The 20,962-nt window shown below is 46.3% G+C and overlaps 1 protein-coding gene across 4 annotated transcripts; it reads left to right on the top strand.

Moving 5' to 3' along the window:
* Positions 1–9,678: 9,678 nt before the first annotated feature.
* SLITRK3 (SLIT and NTRK like family member 3) lies at positions 9,679–20,081 on the top strand. 4 transcript variants are annotated; one of them, XM_016188403.2, is made up of 2 exons: positions 9,679–9,811; positions 15,655–20,081. In XM_016188403.2, the coding sequence occupies exon 2, from the start codon at positions 15,676–15,678 to the stop codon at positions 18,580–18,582; it is 2,907 nt and encodes a 968-aa protein (XP_016043889.1). In that variant the 5' UTR covers positions 9,679–9,811; positions 15,655–15,675; the 3' UTR covers positions 18,583–20,081. The 4 variants fall into 4 exon arrangements, with proteins under 4 accessions (XP_016043889.1, XP_060027880.1, XP_007523708.1 ...); XM_060171897.1 differs by lacking the exon at positions 9,679–9,811 and adding an exon at positions 10,302–10,705; XM_007523646.3 differs by lacking the exon at positions 9,679–9,811 and adding an exon at positions 10,660–10,773.
* The last annotated feature ends 881 nt before the right edge of the window (positions 20,082–20,962 follow it).

The following is a 20,962-nucleotide window of genomic DNA, read 5'->3' as shown; positions in this document are numbered from 1 at the left end:
GGAGGCCAGGTGCTGGCACACCTGGTTAAGTGCATACACTATATTGTGCAAGGACCCAGGTTCCAGTCCCTGGTCTCCACCTGTAGGAGAAAGTTTCAGGAGTGATGACACACAGCTGCAGGTCTCTCTCTCTCTCCCTCTTTATTCCCCCACCCCTTTCAACTTCTCTCTGCCCTTATTTAATAATAAATGAAAATTAAGTAAAATAAGATTTAAAAAAATTTTGAACTAGTGTAAGAGAGAAATTGTTAGGGGTGGGCAAAAGTGCACCCAGTTGGAGTCACATATCACCATGCACAAGGACCCAGGGTCAAGCCCCAGCCCCCACCTGCAGGGTGTAAGTTTCAGGATAGGTTCCTTCCTTTCTCTTTCCATCTCTATCCTCCTCCCACTCTCAATTTCTATCTGCCGCTATCAAATAAAATAAGAATGCTTTAATATGATCAAAACAAACAAAGAAACACAGTTACTCAAAAAAAGAGAGAGAGAGAGAGAGAGAGAAAGGGAGAAGTTCCCTGCTAATTAGGATACAGCAGTTGGAAGACCATGCAGCAATGAGCTGAGGCAGAGAAAGCAGCTTAGTTTATAAAGAACCATGGAGACTCAAAATAAGAGGTAGAAATTAGAGAATACTTATATAAATATATATATATATATTTATAACATATATTTATATATACATATATTTAGTTATATTTATACTTACATATATACAGTTATCACTAAAGCTTGAAGTCTGCAGGACTCCACCATTTCCACTTGAATTTTATTGATAAGAGGTCAGAGACAAAAAGAGATAAAAGAGAGACAGAGACACATCTGCAGCACTGCTTCACTACTCACAAAGCTTCCTCCCTGCAGGTGGAGACCAAGAGCTTAAACCTTGGGTCTTTTTGCTTAATAACAAGTGCACTCTACCAGATACACCACCACCTGGCCCCTTCACATGTTTAATTCTCACACTGCATCATGACAGAAGTCCTGTTGTGCCCCAGGCACAAGTTCTGGGTGTCAGGAAGTTTGCAAAGAATACAAGGAAGTTCCTCTGCTCAGGATGCTTATTCTTGTAGTAGGATGAAAGCCATATGTTATAGTCTGTATTTTAGGGGAAGACCTCTATGGGAAAGAATAACAACACAGGTCAAAAAGTTGAATTTTGATGGGGACACTGATATTTAGGGTAGCATGGTTTGCAGTACTTATTAATAACATGCCCTTTAAATAAACAGAAGCCAATGCTTTAAAGTCTCTGGGCCTATTATGCATAGGGTGTAGAGTACATAGTAGGTGCAAAGGTTCAGAGAAAGGCGAACTTTTAGTTAGCTGATGGAACACCAGGTAACTGGAGGCAGGAACCAACTGACAAGTTGTGAAGGCAGATTTGGTGTGAGCTCAAGATGACACAGGCCTAGTGAATCACATGGAGCTTAGGGAACGCAAGTTTCTATCTACAGACGTGGGGTTACTGAAAGATAATTTCAGATGCACATTTTAAAGAATTGTTCTTGTTGATCTAAAAAACAGATGGGAAGGAAGGGAGGTGACAGGGAGACTGTGTATTCTGAGAGAGACAAAGTGTGGCCTCATTTCCAGTTATGTTCCTCAGGAGGGCTGGTTGTTATTGTTCCAGCCCTGGGGTTTCCATGAGATAACACCATAGATTGTTTTTATTAGGAAAGGAAAAAAAAAAAAAAAGATAGGGCCAGGGGAGGGGGAGATAGCATAAATGTTATGCAAATGACTTGCATGGAGGCGAGATGGTGGTGCCTCTGGTGGAGTGCACAAATTACAGTGAGCAATGACCCAGGTTCAAATCAACAGTCCCCACCCTTCAGTGAAACAGGGTTGCAGTTCTCTCTCTCTCACTCCCTCTCTCTTTCTCTATATCTCTACCTCACCCTCTCAATTTCTCCCTGCCTCTATCCAAAATAAATGAATAAATAAAACACTTAAATATATCTATTTTAAAAAGGAAATAAATAATTAAAATGTTATTAAAACGCTGTGCTGTTTTAAGTAACATAAATTAGAAATGTGTGAGGAGCTAGTGTCCTTTACTATTACTGAACTGAGTTATCTTTCTTATTTCATTGGTGGTATAAACCCACAACAAAAGGTTGGCTCCCAAAGATTATCCATCTGAGGGGGCTGGGCGGTAGGCAGTGGGTTAAGCACAAGGACAGGCTAAGGATCCCGGTTCAAGCCCCTGGCTCCCCACCTGCAGGAGGGGTGGCTTCACAGGCAGGTCTGCAGGTGTCTTTCTCTCTCCATCTCTGTCTTCTCCTCCTTTCTCCATTTCTCTCTGTCCTATCCAACAACAATGACAGCAATAACAACAACGATAATAGTAGCAACAACGATATACAACAAGGGGGAAAAAATAGCCTCCAGAAGCAGTGGATTTGTAGTGAATTCATAGTGCAGACAATGAGCCCCAGCAATAAAGCTGGAGGCCAAAAAGAAAAGAAAAAAAAGATTATCCATCTGATGCCTTGAGACATGGATGATTCAAAAACTTTTAACTCAATGACTATTAACATCCAATAATAGTAAAAGGATATTTGTATATCCAATTTAATTTTAATACCACATGGGTAGCTATTTTAACAAGCCACCATCATCTAAAACATTTGATATCTTAGCTCTGTCATGTGTATTTGCATTTAATTCCTGTTATTTTAAACATTCATTAAAATTACATTCCATAAATAAGCAGTTTCTCACTCAACAAATTGAGAACAAAACAAAACAAAAAACAACCTTGGACCACCAGAATAAAATGTGGATTGTTCATCTGTAAGAGAATTTTCACAGATTATAATGGGGTGGGGGAGATGGCACATATAAAATTTGAAATTGCCTCCCATGTTTTTCTCTTTTTAAAATATCTTCTTTATTTCTTTCTTTCTTTCTTTCTTTCTTTATTTATTTATTTTTACTAGGGTTATTGTTGGGACTCTGCCTACATAGTGAATTCACTACTCCTAGTGTCCATTTCTTTTCTTTTCTTTTTTATTTTTATTTAATATGATTTGATAGGATGGAAAGAACTTGAGAACGTTGGTAGGGACAATGAGGAAGAGAGACATCTGCAGCACTGCTTCACTCTTCATAATGTTTCACAGCTGCACGTGGTAACTGGGGACTTGAATCTGGGTCACTGTGCATAGTAATATGTGTGCTCCACCTTGTGTGCCACCACCTGACCCCAACTGTCATCCATCTTGAGATCTTAAAATTCTGCTTTTAGATAGCTAGATGTGGAAAAACACAAAAACATCAGTTCTGACACTCAATACTCAGTTATAGACACAGCAGTCTCTGAGCAGGAACTATTTAACAACCTAGAAATGAGAACAGAGATTTTGGTAGAATATAGAAACAAAAATAAGCTACAAAAAACTAAGTCTCTCAGTGGATTGACATAGAGGAGGCAACCAAAATCACAGAAAGTTTTTGTGTTGGGGAATTGTGCAGATGTGGTCGAACATTGGCAGGGCCCACAAACCACTATATTTCCATGCAAGCATTATTTACAGATATCCACCATGTTACCCCCTCAGGGTATTGCTAATTCAGTTAAAACCATTGCAACAGTTGCTTAAGGATGCTTCCACCTTCCCAACATGCCCTTTGCCTCTCTCCACCCCCTTTCCTAGCTAATCTTGTCCGATTTACCACTTCTGGAATCCTCCCATAAAAGCCACTCATATTTCCACTTTCCGCTTTCGCTCTCTTTGGTCTTCTCTCTTCCACGACCAGACCTGGAGAAGGGCTGTTGGGCATAGCAAGAGATGCCCATTTTGCTAGCTCCATGTGGCACAAACCACTGTGCTTTCACCCAAATCTGGGATGTCTGCATGAATAAAGATTTGCCTTCCCGAACCACCACAGATTCCTGGTATCTTCTCTCCCCCCCCCCCCCCCCGGCACAACCCAACATTTTTAAAGCCTTGCTAAATATTCAGACTGTTGGCCATGTTACTAGAGACCAACACCATCCTCTGTGATTCTGTAGAAGATCTTCAATCGGCAGATTAAGATGATATTTGTAGAATGTCAAACTTAATCTCATAGATATTTCTAAGATAAAGTATTTCTACATTTCAGAAATGACTTTCAAGTACTCTTCTTCTTCTAGCGTTTGCCCTTCTTCCATAGCCAGTCAACAGCGTCAGGTTGAGCCTGATGTAAAGTTTCGAGACCTCCTTTAAATCTGGAGAGGTGGCAGTCGTTGACTATGTGGGTCATAGTCTGTCTGTAGCCGCAGGGGCAGTTTGGGTTGTCTCTGGCTCCCCAGCGATGGAACATAGCAGCGCACTGGTCATGGCCTGTTCCATAGCGATTGAGGAGGGCCCAATCATAACGTGCTAGGTCAAAGCTGGGTTGACACTTGCAGGGGTCTGTGATGAGGTGTTTGTTCTTTACCTCAGCTGACTGCCAACTCTGTTTCCAAGAGTCTGAAACAGAGAAGTTCAGTGTAGGCGTAGGAGACCAGATTGGATGATGAGACGTCAAGCGTTGAACAGGGTGGGCAAAGATAACGCGTTTGGCGAAGGACAGCCCCTCAACATTAAGTTGGAGGACTCGAAGAGCAGGACCAACAGCTTGAAAGCTGTCAGGAGCTGCTTGTTGCTGGTTTTGAAAGTTACTGGGATCCATGTGGATTCAGTCGGCTAGGAAGGATCATTAGTGTCCCCAATGAATGGGTACTCAAGGGATGCACCACGGGAAGGTCGATCCAATGCATCCCCAAGTACTCTAATGCCCTTTCACATTATGTCCCTGTAGTGCTTATTATACATTCTATGTTTTCAAAGTACCAATTATCTTATCTATTTATAAAACATGTCCTCTAGTCCTAACTCATGTCTTAAAGATGGAGTCTATATATCTACCTGCCATGTGAATTTTTCTTTCTTTTCTTTTCTTTGTTTTTTTTTTTTTGTTTGTTTGTTTTGTTTTTGCCTCCACTGCTCCTGGTGGCCATTTTTTTTCTTCCATTTTTCTGGATAGGATAGAGAGAAATTGAGAGGAAGGTAGATAGAGAGAGGGAAAGATAAATACCTGCAGAGCTGTTTGACAGCTCATGAAGTGGACCCCCTGCAGGTAGAGTCAGGGCTGGAACCTGGGTCCTTGTGCACAATGATGTGTGCATTTAACCAGGTGCATCACTACCTGGCCCCCACCATGCAAATTTCTATAGCCAAATGTAAACCTAAATTAACTAAGTAGGAATTCTTGCTCATTACTTTGGGTTTTTTGCACAGACCTTCAATTGATAAAACTAAATCACATCATTAGGACATGAGAAACATTTTCCTCAACACTTTTAATCTTTTCACCCTTTTTAAAAATAATAATTCTATTTTTAAAATTACATTTATTTATTGAATAAAGTATGCCAGAAATCAAGAGGGAAGAGGGTGATAGAGGGGAGAGAGACAGAGAGATACCTGTAGACCTGCTTCACCTGTCACAAACTGAGTAAAATTTTTCCTTTCAATTAAAATTATCTGAAAACAAAATGGGCTGAGAGAAAATGTACCAATTTTCACATAACAGTCAATGTTAAACTATAGTCTGAATAATTTGTCAAAGAACAGTGAAGTAATTTTGTGGATATTACATAATTGATGGAACCAAATAATATTCTGAAGGCCTTCTTAATTCTGAGATTCTATGGTATCATAAAATTATTCTTATTCTCTTAGGTCATCACATACATATTTTTAATATTCCTTACTGATAAAACTTAATATGATCACTTATTTCCAGGACATATGAAACTTTTTTATTTATTTAATTCAGATCAACATATATATATAATTTAATATTTTCCATTTTCTTAGGAATTATTTCTCCTTGAAAATTTGAATCTTAACATCTATCATCTACTCATTCCAAATAATCTTACAAAATCTCCTTTAAAGGAGACACTAACTTTTTAAATTTATTTGAGACTATAATAAGATTTTGGAAGCTTTCTTTGTATCAGATGCATTGATTTGGAGACTCCTAAAATAATTCAGAGATTAAAGTACAATGTTTACTTCAAAAATCAGCTGAGCTTTCATTTAGAATATATTCATGAAGTGCTTCTAAATGTTTTAGTGAAAGAGGATATGACTGATCAATGCCTAATTGAGTATTTTGAAACTACTTCTCCATATTTATGGCTTTCTAGTTGTAACCTAGTATCCATCACCTAATTCTACACTGAGTCATTAAATTGTATAAGATGCTTTTAAAGATACCAGATCTTTCTGATCACACAGGGCTGGCAAATTAACTCATCTGGAAGGGCTACCAGTTGGCTAGATATACAACACAGATTTGGGTCCACTCACCACCATGCTGGAAGAAGCTCCTGCGCTAGTCTCTGTCTCTCATTCTCTCTCTCTCTCTCTCTCTCTCTCTTCCTATATGAAAAATGTCTGCCTAGAGCCTTGATGTCCCACCCTCTTACCTTCAACAATAACAACAAAAAGTATCCATATTATTTTATACCTCTTCCCTTTTGCCAAATGTTTCAAGCATTTTTTCCTGAATGGATGTATAACAAGATGTAGTCAAATAAATAATCATGTGATTATGTAACCTTTAGCCTAATATGTCCAGTCATTTGAATTATTTCAATAAGTATGACCAAATCTTAAAACAGAGCATAAGTAAAATCATTCAATTGGTTTTATTTTTTTGTTTACTCAATTTATTTTCAGATCCACATTTGCAATACCATATGTGCAGCTATATTTCAATTGTTTCAACAACTGTAACAGAAATTCATGGGCATACAATTTACTCTTCAACAATTACCAAACATGCAGTTTGTTGATTTGGAGATTATTTGGGGTAGTGGAGCTTAAAAAGAGGCAGTTTTCGTGAAAGTTTTACATTTTCAAAAATAAATAGATACAATATATAAATGACTTAGTATGATGTACATAATCTTAAATTGCTGAAGAGCCTGGAACTTTCTTGGTGATTATACACAGCTCTTTAGCACTATAATTAGCATTACATCTTTCAAATTTAGATATCTTAATTTATTCTATTTAAAACAGAGTGAGCAACCTATATGTTAGACAAGAAAAATATGCTTACCTATTCACCTTTCTACCAGAAGACAGAAGGGAAACTGAAACAGTATAATATCTTTGTAACTAAAAATATACCTCATTTAGTAACATAAACATTCAATCTCTTGAATTGTAAACTAGGTTCTCAGTTCTTTTTCCTTCTTACCCAATACTTAATCATGAATAAAGAAAACTGTTTCATGATAGCATTTCTTTTTCAAGATATAATGTAATAAATGTCACAGCAGACAATAACAAATCCACTACAACCACTACACATCACTTTACCTGGCCTGAAATATTTTGCCTTAGGAGGAACTAACACTTTTAACCTAAAGGATTCATTCTAGCTTCTAGCTATTTAGTTACCTGTAGTTCCTCAATAAACTCAATTCATAATGTCAGCTCAGAACATATATATATATATTCATACATACACATACATACATCTTATGGGTTCTCTAGTCAACAAGTAAGTTTCAGATTGAATATTCTGAATATAATAAAAGATATTTAGGTATTTTAGGAAATCTATTGTCTTATTTCCCTCTGATATCCCCCTCCCAAGAGACTTGGGGGCATGTGTGTGATTTCACACTTGCCCACAGAGAATATGGTGTATTTAGGAGTGATTCTTCTCAAATTGAGCAACTACCTGAAAAGACCAAAAACATTCTGTGACTCATCAGCCTAATATAACCTGACTTGTTAAAAACCAGACTGACTTGTGCCAATGGACCCCAACCCTTCCAAGAGATAGACCTCTTTAAAACTCAACTTATAGATCCTTGAAATGAAAGACCCCAAGACACAGGGGGACTTTCTATCCATGTCTTTGCCTTTGTAAGAAGCTAAGTGGAATAACTATCAAAGAAAACAGTGAGGAACTGGATCACACCAGAAAACCTAAAATCTTTTCCATAACAGACTTTGAGAATATAGTGGTGATTTTGTCTTCTTCTAGGCCTGGGTACATACCTTGAGAATCTAAATAATCCTACCACAGTATTTTGAAGATCAAATTGAATCATTGTCACTATTATTTATTTGAAAATAGGCACAAAGAAGTAGCAAGGCAGCGGGGTCAAGGTTCAAGCCTGGGTCAGCACACTATCCAAGTGTGTTAGCTCACCAACCTTCTGTTATCTGTGTAATTTTTAGAAAGCAACCTGAACTTACATGCTATGCATGTAGCCTACACAGTTGTAAGGCTGAATTTGGTCTAGATAATAGATCCAGAGGGATACCTTCATTTTTTTTTCCTCTTTCCAAACCCAGAGGACCCTGATTTTCACTATGACCAGCTCCATCCTCCTCTGTCATCTGAGGGAAGTAGTTTAGATTCTGTCATTCTGCTTTCATGCATGTAACACAGTGGAATAGCCATATATAGAAAATCCATAAAATAAAGGCAATGTTTCTATCTTGGCCTATGTCACTGAGGTTTGAGTACATCAATGGCAAGCATCCTGTAGCTCTGGTAGGGGTTGAGGGGGACTTCCTTCAACACCCCCCCCCCAAAAAAAAAAAACAGTGTGGAGTTCACTTCACTTCCACAATTCCAGCAGCAAGACTTCACTGCCTGGACAGTAGCAGAGATGCCTCCCCCAGACTTCCTCCTCATAACTGGGGGGGGGGGGTAGTGGAAGAGGCTGCTTTCTTTCTCTCCAACCCAGTTGGCAGTGATAAAAGGAATCTATTAGAGGGAGAGGGAGAAGGAGAGGGAGAGGGAGAGGGAGAGGGAGAGGGAGAGGGAGAGGGAGAGGGAGAGGGAGAGGGAGAGGGAGAGGGAGAGGGAGAGGGAGAGGGAGAGGGAGAGGGAGAGGGAGAGGGAGAGGGAGAACACCAGCCCACCAGCCCACCATGTGTTGGTTCCTGCTGCAAACTGAATGGGACGATCAGCAACTGCATTGGTGTGACTGCAGAGGAGGTGATGGTCTGGTTGCTGGGCTCCAGCCCAGAGATGAGATTCTAATAACACTTCCATCTCACTGCTCAGCATCCTTTAATTTGTCACGAAATGGTGTCCAACATCATCATCCACCCTTCCACAACCAGTCTCTGTAAATCCTTACTTTTTGTCCTCCTTCCTGGTGAGTGTAAACAGCCAAGGAAAGCCATGCACTTTGAGGCTGACCCCTATATTTCCCCAAGGTTGGGGAGGGGAGTGGGGGGGGTTTACCGCGACTAGCCTGGAGACAATTTTGGGGAGGCGTTTAGTGACACCGCCCACGGATCCGGCTCAGAGGCTCCCAGTGTGATCACCCCCCCCCCCGCACCCCCTTCGCTCAGGCCTGGGCCGTAATTTTCCAAACCCTCATCTCTCCTTTGCAAATAAAAGTTAAAAAAAAAAATCAATCCACCAAGAAGACAGAATGCTGACTTCCTGTCACTTAATTTTTACAGGGTTTCTCTTTGTACAACCGCCGGATTGTGACCGATGAGAGAGAGAGAGAGAGAGAGAGAGAGAGACCGCTGGCTCCGTGGCTTCACAAGCCGGATTCTCTAGGCAGCGCGGGGACTGCGGCGGCTGGTTCACAGTTGGCGCGGAGGAGGGGCCGGGGGTGAGGGGGGCCCGGCTGGCGGCTCCGGGATGGGCTGATCTGGGGGCTCCGGAGCGAGCGCTGCTCCCCGCGCGCGGCTTGGGGGCGGCTGGCGGACTGGCACCCGCTTCCAGCCCCGCACTCCGGAGCTTCCCTCCTCACTGGCGGCCCGGGGTGCAGGCGTGGGTAAGTGACCTGGAATTCGGGGTGACCGGTGTCCAAGGCCACTCCGGTGGCACTTTTCCGCAGGTCTTGAAAGATGCCGCCGCGGCGAGCGTCTCCGCGGGGCCTTTCCCCGCTCCCCACTGGGCTGGAGAAGTCGGGGTGCAGGGTTGGAGGAGCTACGGGGTGGGTGGGGAGCTTCTCCTCCTCGCTTTGCCCAAGAGCCCCCCCGCCCCCCATGCAAGCCGAGATTGGCGTGCACAGCCATACTGTGGCATTTGTATTCTCTCTCTCCTTCGCTCATTCCCCCTCTGCTCCCTCCACCCCCGCCATCAGCCCCCACCTCGCCGTCTGGCCAATGCTGGAATCTGGGATCTAGGCACCCCCTTTCTGCCTCCTCTCCGACCCTCCCCACCCATTGCTCCCATCATCCGCCTACCCCCACCTCCCCAAAAGGGTCAAGAGCAGACACCCCAAAAAGGCAGGGGCTGCTCCCCGCTGTCCTCGGCGCCCGGGAGGCCCAGGGCAGGAACGGTGCGACTAGTGACCACCTCTCGGGGAACCAGCAAAGAAAAAAAGAGCCTGCAGACGCTGAGCCCCGGCTCCCGGGAGCCCTCCGCCCCAGCCCCCCGCCCCGCGTTCCCCCTGCGCAGGCAGCAAGGAGATCTCCCCGCGCCAGCGCAGCTGCGGGGCTAGGCGCGCAGGCCCCCGGGGCGGAGGCGGCCAGCTTGCGGCGGGGCCCGGCCTCCTGGCGCCAGGTGCGCGCCCTGCTGGCCTCGGAGCTGGGGGGCCCCTCCGGGATGACAAGAGCCGGGCGGTGGCCTTTCTAAAAGTTGGCGGCCACAGCCAGAGGAGGACAAGGAGGAGGAGAAGCTGCCGGGGCCCCCCCACGATGGAGAGCCCGCAGCCTGACCGAGAGTGGGTACCCGAGGCCGGGAAGAGCCACGGAGCCCCCCTCGAAGCCCGCCAGCTCGCTGCAGGGAGAGGTACCCATTGCCACCCCCCACCCCACCCCACCCCCCGGGACTGATGGGGACCCGGCTCCTGGCTCGTGGGGTACGCTTGGCAGAGCAGAAGGGACTGTGGATTCTGGAGGCGCGCAGGTGCTGGGGCAGGGGTGCGTTTCTGAATGGAATTCTTTTAACTGGCAGGACGGTGCTAGGCGGAGTGGCACTGGAGACTTAAAAAAAAAAGACGGAGAAGAGCCCCAGGACCCCCCTTTTTTCTGGGGATGGTGCTGGGGAGGGGGAGAGCAAGTAATTCCCACAAATAGGCCAGGTGGCGGGCGGAGGGCCCCTCCCCCAGCGGATAGCTCGCCTGTGTCAAGATGGAAGGAAAAGGGGCTGGAGCTATGCTCCCCTCCTTTCTCTTCTCCCCTCCCCCTACCAACCCCAAATGGTGTCTGAGCAGCCCCCTGGGCACTTCGCGCCTGCCACCTGCAGGCCAACCCAATGCTTCCCGGGCAGCTCTGAGCTATCTGGAAAAAGAATGAATGATGCAGCAATTCAAGTATTTTCTCCTGGAGTTATCACTGCTTCCATATTGGAATCTCATTCCGGGCGGGGTGGGGGGGGGGGCTCAGTGGGCCGCGGGGCGGGGGAAGATGGGGCCTTGGCTGGGGGAAAAGGCTGTCTGCCCTCTAGCCTCTCCCAGCAGGGCTGGCAGGGAACCCCAGGCACCCGAGCCCGCCGCCCCCTAACTTTTGAGGCTCTCTGCATCCGCCTAGATAAGGAAGGAGCTGAGTGGGGCGAAATCGCTACAGGGACAAGGCCCAAGTCAATAGTTTGGGGGTGCAGAGTTTGGGGGTGCAGTTGGAGAGGAGAACCAATGCTGTACCTGGGGAGTCTCCCTCCCTTCCTCCTTCTTCCCATTGATCCCATGGCATCATGCTTTGCAATAATATCCTTGACTTCACGCTGGGGACTGGGGATATGGGGGGCAGGTGGAGAATCTGGGTTGCTCTCTGGTTCAGGGTTTGAGTCTGTAGGCTTTGGTCTGTCTGCTCCTCCGATGGTGAGATCTTGTGTGGAGAACAGGGTGGGTCTGGATTATTGAGTTTGGGGAGCCTGCCTCCCTGGACATACACATCTATCTGAGCTAGGCAGCAGTGGTTCAGGGCATGGGGGAAGCAACATAGGTGCGGTTGGTTTCCATGCAAAAAACAGGGTTGTTGCCTGAGCCTTCCTGAGAGGGGACCCTTCTCAGTTGCTTTGGGTGACTGGAGTTGGTAGAGGCTGGCAAGACAGTGATGCCTAGGCAGTGCTTTTGCTTTGGAATAGATTTCATTTTTTTTTTTTTTTCTTTAAGTGCTTTTAAGGGAAGCCTTCTCCACCAGTAACTCTCTTGAGCCCTTGGGCAGTTGAGGTTCCAGTTCTTCACTGAACTGAAAGCCCCTCCCTCCCTTCCCCTGAAGTTGGCCACTGAATAGACTGGGGGTGTGGATGCATAGCTCCCCTTAACTAGGTTCCTTTGCTAGAAGTTTGCCTTTCTCACCGGAGTCCTCTCTAAGTTGTATCCCTCAGCCCCAGGAGGCAGGACTGTAGAACTGACAGTTGAGGTTAACACTCTTCTCCCTGGGAACCATGAACTGGTGGCTCCTCATTTCAAAGTCTTTCCACCTTCTTTCCACCTTCGCTGTGCTCAAGACAGTATGGAGAAATATTTGTGTAAGAAGAAGCAGAAGAGGAAGAGGAGGAGGAAAATAAAAGAAAAGCAGGCAAAAAGGAAAGCAAACCTCTGGATCCTGTAAAATGCTTCCCTCAACACTCTGGAGGACTCCTCCTAGGAAAACAAAGTGATAAGAAGTCCCATTGTCACCCAAATAGCCTTCTTCCTCTCCTTGGCTTTTTTTTTTTTTTTTTTTTTTTTTGTAAGATAGAGACAAACCACATGGTTGTTGGATCCAGGGGTAGATCAAGCTGCAGCACAACAAAAGGATTCCTGGTGCAAAGAGATCGAAGCAAAAATTGCAGGAGAAACTCAGTCCAACTCACTTAGACCAACCACAGGAGCCAGAATTCAGAACACAAGACATGGAGGGGAATCCATTAAAATCAGCTTTCCTGCCTTGGGAACCTGGAGTCCTATTATTTCCATTTTTGGAGGGAATTATTTCTGCCATGGAAGAAGGTCCTTCCTAATGAGAGCCTTACTTCTCTGTTCTCTGTCTGTGCTAGAAAGAGGAACTGTGACAGCCAGAGGACCACAGCAATGGAAGTGTTGAAACAGACAAGTAATTTACAAATAATGGACTTAATGATAAAGGAACATGCCCCTCCCCCTCTTTTCTCTACCCTTCCCACCAAAGGAATGTTGCTTGTGGTTGATCCACACTCCCATTCTGCTTTTCTGATCTGATCTTTCTGATTTTAACACTTTGCATGTGTGTATGTCTCTCTCTCTCTCTACACACACACACTCTCTCTCTCTCTCTCTCTCTCTGTCTCTCTCTGTCTCTGTCTCTGTTTCTCTCTCTCTCCAGACAAGGCTCTGGAGGGCAGGCACCTGACTCCATGATCTGTGTATCTCCCTTCTTGGAGCTCATTTTTGGTGACACAGAAAGCTGCATATGGGGTTACAGCACATATTAAGAAATACAAAAACACCAGCATGAGAGAAGTCTGAGCTTCTGTGCCACTGTGATTGCGCCCACCTTCCTCCCTGCATTCCTCCTGGTCCAGCTCCCTGTGCCCAAAGATGAGCCACCCTGACCCAGAGAGAGTGGCTATGGCTGTGGTGGCAGTGCTGGAAGCCTGCAGCAGCCCCTTCTCCTTCCTCTCTCCACTGAGCATGCCAAGCAGCAGCTCTGCACCCTAAAGAGCCCTTTGAGAGGCCCATTGCATTCCCAGCACGTCTCCAGCTTGCTGCTTTTTTTTTCTCTGCTCCCTGCCCCTCCCCCCCACCTCTTTATCCCCTTTTGCTTCAACTTGAGCAAGAGGGAGAAGACAGCCTTTAACTCAAGCCCCCTCCCCCAATATTTAGTGCTTAAAAAAATCTGCAAAATAGGTAAGTACAAGACATCTGGAGCCTTTTTGTTGCCTAAATCTCAGAGATCTCAAAAATGTTTTTTTGTTTGTTTTTCAATGGTGCAGATGAATGAACTTTAAAAGGTTTTTTAGTATTTCTTAAGTGAGCTAGGGGAGACTCTTTGGTGCTGCAATATAGCCTCATCTGCCTTCTCTTTTTGTTTCTAAAAAAAAAAATAATAATGAGTGTTGCATGCATGAGGGCAGGGGGATGAAAAGACTCCATCTTCACATTTAAACTTGTATCTTGTGAGCACAGCTGGAAGGAAAAAAAGAAAGTCCCACGAGAAAGCCAAGAGAAATCTGCCTTCATGCATGCAACACTCATTTTTTTTTTTTAGAAACAAAAAGAGAAGGCAGATGAGGCTATATTGCAGCACAAAAGAGTCTCCCCTAGCTCACTTAAGAAGTACTAAAAAGCCTTTTTTCCCCTTCCAGCTGTACTCACAATATATAAGTTTAAATGTGAAGATGGAGTCTTTTCATTCTCCCTCTAAATTATGACATTGTCTCATGTGAAAAGGTGCACAGAGTATGCCCTTAATCTGTGTGTATGGAGCTGGAGGGTTGGGGAAGCATGGGCAGAGATTCTGGTGTATTTTGTATTGATTTAAAAAGAACAATTCAGTTTAGATTGATACTCCAGTGACTTAGGATGGGCAAGCTGATAGAATAAACATAGTCTAATTTCTTTATGTATGCATTTTCATAGACTGATGCTATTAGGCAAGGAGACAGAGCCACAGAAGAGGGCTCTGTGTCATGAGAATAGTGCCCTGTATGTTTCTTCCATTTGCTAGAAAAGGATAGCTTTCTTTGAAATCTAGTTCAGGCCAGAGACCATTTATCAGCAGGTAAGAATTAAGGCCTTCACCCCCTCTTGCCTTTTTAACTAACCCCCCAACACACGCGCGCACGCGCGTGTGCACACACACACACACACACACACTTCTCCTCTAGCTAGTCTATCTGCTCTTCCAGCATTTTCCAGTGTTCCTCAGTTGATTTTCAAGGTCCAAACTCAGCTCTGACAAGTATTTTGACACAGGCACTCCCAGGCTCAGTATTTTGTGCCTGTCACTATCTTTAGCTCTGGCAATTGCATGGACTTGTGTTTCAGAAAGGGTAATCACCCCTCAAGTGTTGAAGTAGCCAAGTGATACACAGAGACAGAAGATGCTTACTTAATTCTAGGCAATGTTAGTGATCTGTGCTTGAGGGGGGGGGTGCAAATTAAAGAGTGGGGATTTAATATGTTACTGAACAGGCACTGTAATTAAGCATGGTACATAGTTTCTTAAGCAAAATCTTTAAAAATTTCTTGGGATACGAGTCATGAGCTCATTTTATCATATTCTAATGCATTCTGGTATATGTCATGTCTTTTTTTGGTTTCTCTTAGTATACGACCACTAAAAGACTAAAGATCACTTTTTCCCCTTGGAGCTCCAGATTTGTAATAGGCATCTCTGATATCCAATCAGATGTTAACAGGAAAACAGGTGCAACAGCCAAAGTATCACCACGTTTCAGTCATGATAACAACAACCGGCATCTGTGTAAGATAAATAATTGTCTGCATCCATGGAAGAGACAGCACCATATACTATCCCTTCTTTTGGTTTGGGGGGTGGGGTGGGGGTGGAAAAAGAAATCTTCGTACTTTCAGAATCTCTTAAATTTAAAAGAAAGGGCCCCAAAACATGTTGATAGGTCAATCTGGGTGTCAGTTCAACAACTTATTGAATATATATATATATTCCCCCTCTCAACATGTAGGAGTCAATTAGAACAGTGCATATGCCTACAAGCTAAAAAACTGCATCTCTATTTCTATTACAGTTTTGTAATCAACCAGGAAGGATGAGAGCTTCCATAGCTGAGGTGCTCCACAGAGGGAGGATGCTGTGGATAATTCTTCTAAGCACAATTGCTCTGGGCTGGACTACTCCTATCCCCCTCATAGAGGACTCAGAGGAAATTGATGAACCCTGTTTTGATCCCTGCTACTGTGAAGTTAAGGAAAGCCTCTTTCATATACATTGTGACAGCAAAGGATTTACAAACATCAGCCAGATCACTGAGTTCTGGTCGAGACCTTTCAAACTCTACCTACAAAGGAATTCCATGAGGAAATTGTACACCAACAGTTTTCTTCATCTGAATAATGCCGTGTCCATTAACCTGGGCAACAATGCCTTGCAGGACATCCAGACGGGGGCTTTCAACGGTTTGAAGATCCTCAAAAGGTTGTATTTGCATGAAAACAAGCTAGATGTCTTCAGGAATGACACCTTCCTTGGTCTGGAAAGTCTGGAATACCTGCAGGCAGATTACAATGTCATTAAGCGGATTGAAAGCGGGGCCTTCCGGAACCTCAGCAAGTTGCGGATCCTGATTCTAAATGATAACCTCATCCCTGTGCTGCCAACCAACTTGTTTAAGGCCGTCTCCCTGACTCACCTGGATCTCCGCGGGAACCGGCTGAAGGTTCTTTTCTATAGAGGGATGCTGGACCACATCGGCAGGAGCCTGATGGAGCTGCAGCTGGAGGAGAACCCCTGGAACTGCACCTGCGAGATTGTGCAGCTCAAGAGCTGGCTGGAGCGCATCCCCTACACAGCACTGGTGGGAGACATCACCTGCGAGACCCCCTTCCATTTCCATGGCAAGGACCTGCGGGAGATCCGCAAGACCGAGCTCTGCCCCCTGTGGTCCGAGTCAGAAGTGGAGGCGAGCTTGGGGATCCCTCACTTGTTGTCCAGCAAGGAGAACGCGTGGCCCACCAAGCCTTCATCCATGCTGTCCTCCGTCCATTTCACCGCTTCCTCCGTCGAGTACAAGTCATCCAATAAGCAGCCCAAGCCCACCAAACAGCCTCGGACGCCCAGGCCACCATCCACGTCCCAAGCCTTATACCCGGGTCCGAACCAGCCCCCTATCGCCCCCTACCAGACCAGGCCGCCCATCCCCATCATCTGCCCCACCGGGTGCACCTGCAACCTGCACATCAATGACCTGGGCTTAACGGTCAACTGCAAGGAGCGAGGCTTCAGCAACATCTCGGAGCTCCTGCCCCGGCCCCTGAACGCCAAGAAGCTGTACCTGAGCAGCAACCTCATCCAGAAGATCTACCGCTCTGACTTCTGGAACTTCTCCTCGCTCGACCTGCTACACCTGGGCAACAACCGCATTTCGTACGTGCAGGACGGGGCCTTCCTCAACCTGCCCAACCTCAAGAGCCTCTTCCTCAACGGCAATGACATCGAGCGGCTGACCCCGGGCATGTTCCGGGGCCTGCAGAGCTTGCACTACTTGTACTTCGAGTTTAACGTCATCCGGGAGATCCAGCCAGCAGCCTTCAGCCTCATGCCCAACCTCAAGCTGCTATTCCTCAACAACAATCTGCTGAGGAGCCTGCCCACCGATGCCTTCGCGGGCACCTCCCTGGCCCGCCTCAACCTGCGCAAGAACTACTTCTTGCACCTGCCTGTGGCGGGCGTGTTGGAGCACCTCAATGCCATCGTGCAGATTGACCTCAACGACAACCCTTGGGACTGCAGCTGCGAGCTGGTGCCGCTCAAGCAGTGGATTGACACCATCAGCTCCGTGAGCGTGGTAGGCGACGTGCTCTGCCGCAGCCCCGAGAACCTGACACGCCGCGACGTGCGCGCGCTCGAGCTCGATGTGCTCTGCCCTGACCTGCTGCGCGCGCCTGCGCATGCGCCCGCTGGGTCCTCGCCAGCGCAGCAGCCCGGTGGTGGGGAGCGAAGCCCGGCCTCTGCCTCAGGGGACCCCACAGGCGTGGCACCAGGCGAGTTCGCACCCCCTGGGGGCCCTGTGCCACTGTCAGTGCTGATCCTCAGCCTGCTGGTCCTCTTCTTCTCTGCTGTCTTCCTAGCGGCTGGCCTGTGTGCCTATGTGCTGAGGCGCCGCAGGAAGCAGCTGCACTTTCGGGGCGGGGCCAAGCGGGCAGAAGCTGTGGACCTGACGGGGCTGCCTCTGCAGTGCCACCGACTCTTCGACGAGGGTGGCGGCCCTGGGGGCACAGGGGGTGGCAGCTGCGGCGGTGGGGGTGCCCAGCGCTCCTCCCCGGACAAGGCTCCACCGGTGGGACACGTGTATGAGTACATCCCGCACCCGGTCACGCAGATGTGCAACAACCCTATCTACAAGCCCCGAGAGGAAGAGGAGGACTCACAGCCCCCGCCTCCACTGCAGCTGCCGCCGCCACAAGCTGCAGCGGGGGATATAGGGGGTGTGGAGCGCTCCGCCCTGGGCTCCACTTCCGGCTCTAGTTCCGGCCCCTCCGGGGGGCTGCAGGCCAGCTGTGACGCTGAGCCTCCGCGTGGGGAGAGCCACGGTAGCAGCTACCGGACCTTGCTGGAGAAGGAGAAGGAGTGGGCGCTGGCGGTGTCCAGCTCGCAGCTCAACACCATAGTGAAGGTCAACCACCACGCGCACCCGCTTCCTGTGCCAGAGGCCGCCCGCCTCCCCGACAGGAACGGCGGGGTACTGCTGCTGCCGCCCGCGGGCTTCGGCGGGGACTGCCTGTACGGCACAGCGCCCAGGCTCAAGGAGCTGAGGCTGCACGCGCCGCCCGGCATGCAGTACCCCGACCTGCAGCATGACGCGCGCCTCAAGGACCCGCTGCTGGCGGCGCGCTGCTTCCCAGAGCGGCCGCAGCCCGACTACCTAGAGCTCAGGGCCAAACTGCAGGCCAAGCCCGACTACCTCGAGGTGCTAGAGAAGGCCGCCTACCGCTTCTAGATGCGCGCACACATACACGTAGTGAATAAAACCAGTGCTCTCTTCCTTCTTTTCTGCTTTTCTTTCTTCCTTTCCTTACCGCTCCCACCACCACCCCCCTGTCTGTACCCTTCCTCCACCTTTGGGTCAACCGACAAAGGGAAATAAAATTTAAAATTATCGTCATCATCATCATCATCATCATCATGATGAAAAATCTAGCCCACCCTTGCTCCCTGTCTACTGGTCCAAGTTTAACTTCATGCTCACAGACTCGTCCTACCCTGACTGGGACTTGGAAAAAAAAAAAATCGCATGATGGCTAGGAAAACAAAACAAAAATTACAAATGTATGCCTTCCCTGTCAGCCATGGTCTGGAGGAAGGGCCATACTGATATCATTAATGAAGTGCCTTCGCAGACTTTTGCCAGCAAATGTTACCATTATTTTTTTATACTGAGACTCCGAGACTTTGACTGTGCCCTGTATAAGGTATATTGGGATCACTGTATTGATCCGAATTAAGTCAAATTCAATGTGTCTTTTTTTAATTTCCAGACACCCCCGCTTTTTTTTTCTCTCACCCTTTTTCTTTTTTTCTTTTACTTGTAGCTTTGTTCAGTGGGAGGGCGGGTGGCTGGGTGGGTGGGGGTGGGGGAGTGGGTGGGGACCAAAATGGTAAAATTTCTTTTCTCATCGCGGCACAGATTTCTGTACGTGTATTAACAAGGCAGTTTGCTGCATGCCTGTGAACTACAGGATGGGGAGGGAGGGGCGGGTCTTGCTGGAATGTTCTCACCTACCCTTTTGTCTCTTAGACACATGCCCACGCCAGTGCCAGTCACAGACCCCGGAAGGGTCAGGTCCCTAAGCCTGCAGCCCCTAGCTTCTGGCGCAGGTACACATACACACACGCACACACACGCACACACACTCCCATCAACTCAATCTGATCAGTTTAGGTTTGCTCCATTGTCTCCTCTCCATGGACTCTCCTCCTCCTGACCCTTGGCGCACAGCTCACAGCCTTTCTCCTGCCTCCCGGGGTAGCAGTCCCACTCTGGGCTGCAGCCCCAGGACCTCTAGGCCTGAGGTGGGGGACGGGTTGTGGGTGGGGTTGCAATCAGTCGCACAGCCTAAGGGTGAACGAGCACCCTCTTTGTGACATTTCATCCTAATGCCAGGATTTTTTGGAGAACACCTGCACTTTCTTATATACATATATATATATATATATATATATACATAATAAAAATAATATAAAAAAGCAACTGGGTATATATCACTAACAGCTTTGTAGGAAGCACTTTTAATGTTTTTTTTTTCTCTCACACACAACGATTCAAAAGAAATGTGCATATATTTATTCTGTAATTTCAGTGATTATAAATTGTAAACGTAATGTTTAATCATTGTACAGTGATTATGCGTCTGGTATAGCTTTCCTAATAAAATGTTTTTGAAAAGCATAATACATTATATATAAAGGATACAAAGCTTGAACCTTAACCTCCGGCTATGCCATGCCTTCTGTGCTTCCATTTTTTTTTAACACATTTTTTTCTTTTACATGTTAAACAGGAAGTTATTTATTAACAAGTTTGACGCACTGTGATGTCCACAAACGTAGCCCGCCACCTTCACCACGTACCAGAAAAGAAATTGGGACTTAACAGTTGATAGTTCATGTCTGTTCTCTTAGATGGTGTATTTCAAATTTGGTATCTCAGCGATGCACCGTTTCTTCCGAGGCAGGATATAATTGAGAGAGAATTAAAGAACTAGGTTACTAAGAAGTATGGGACTAATTAGGAGGTGGTAAGCAAGCATTCTTGCATCTTAAGGTAGTAGACGACTTACAGGAAAAGAAGAAAAGAAGTGAAGTTGCTATTTTTAACGTGCTCTGAAATTACACAGGCACACACAACAATCAGAACTGAAGGGCTGAATGCCAGTGTGGCTCTCAGATCGTGAAAGTTGTCACTAGATTTATGTATTTGGTGACTGCTTTTTGTTCCCCCCAACCATTTACTGCATCTATCCTGAGCCATACTTGAACAAAGAGGACACTGAATGAGCTTTTCTGCCTGCGTTACATTTAAACGATGTCGCCAAATTTATCTGACAACAATAATCCCAGTTATGATCCATTTACATATGAGTGAAACCAAAGAAAATTTAGTTTTTTTTTTAAATTCCAGTAGCTTTTTTTTTTTTTTTGGTAGAGAAGGAGAAACCCATACACAGGAAGTCAAGAGCTTTGAGGCACTTTTCTAATATAGCCAGGAGAGGGCAGCACAGCTACAAGGATTCACAAATTTGTGCAGTGAGGTCAGAATTTTCTACAAGTTTCTTGGATCTGCCACTAGCAAGAATTATTATGAGTTAAGTCACCATAAG

Source organism: Erinaceus europaeus, chromosome 14 (assembly GCF_950295315.1).
Source record: "Erinaceus europaeus chromosome 14, mEriEur2.1, whole genome shotgun sequence".
Lineage (NCBI taxonomy): Eukaryota > Metazoa > Chordata > Mammalia > Eulipotyphla > Erinaceidae > Erinaceus > Erinaceus europaeus.
The sequence above is the reverse complement of the archived record's forward strand: the minus strand, read 5'-3'. Positions and strand labels throughout refer to the sequence as shown.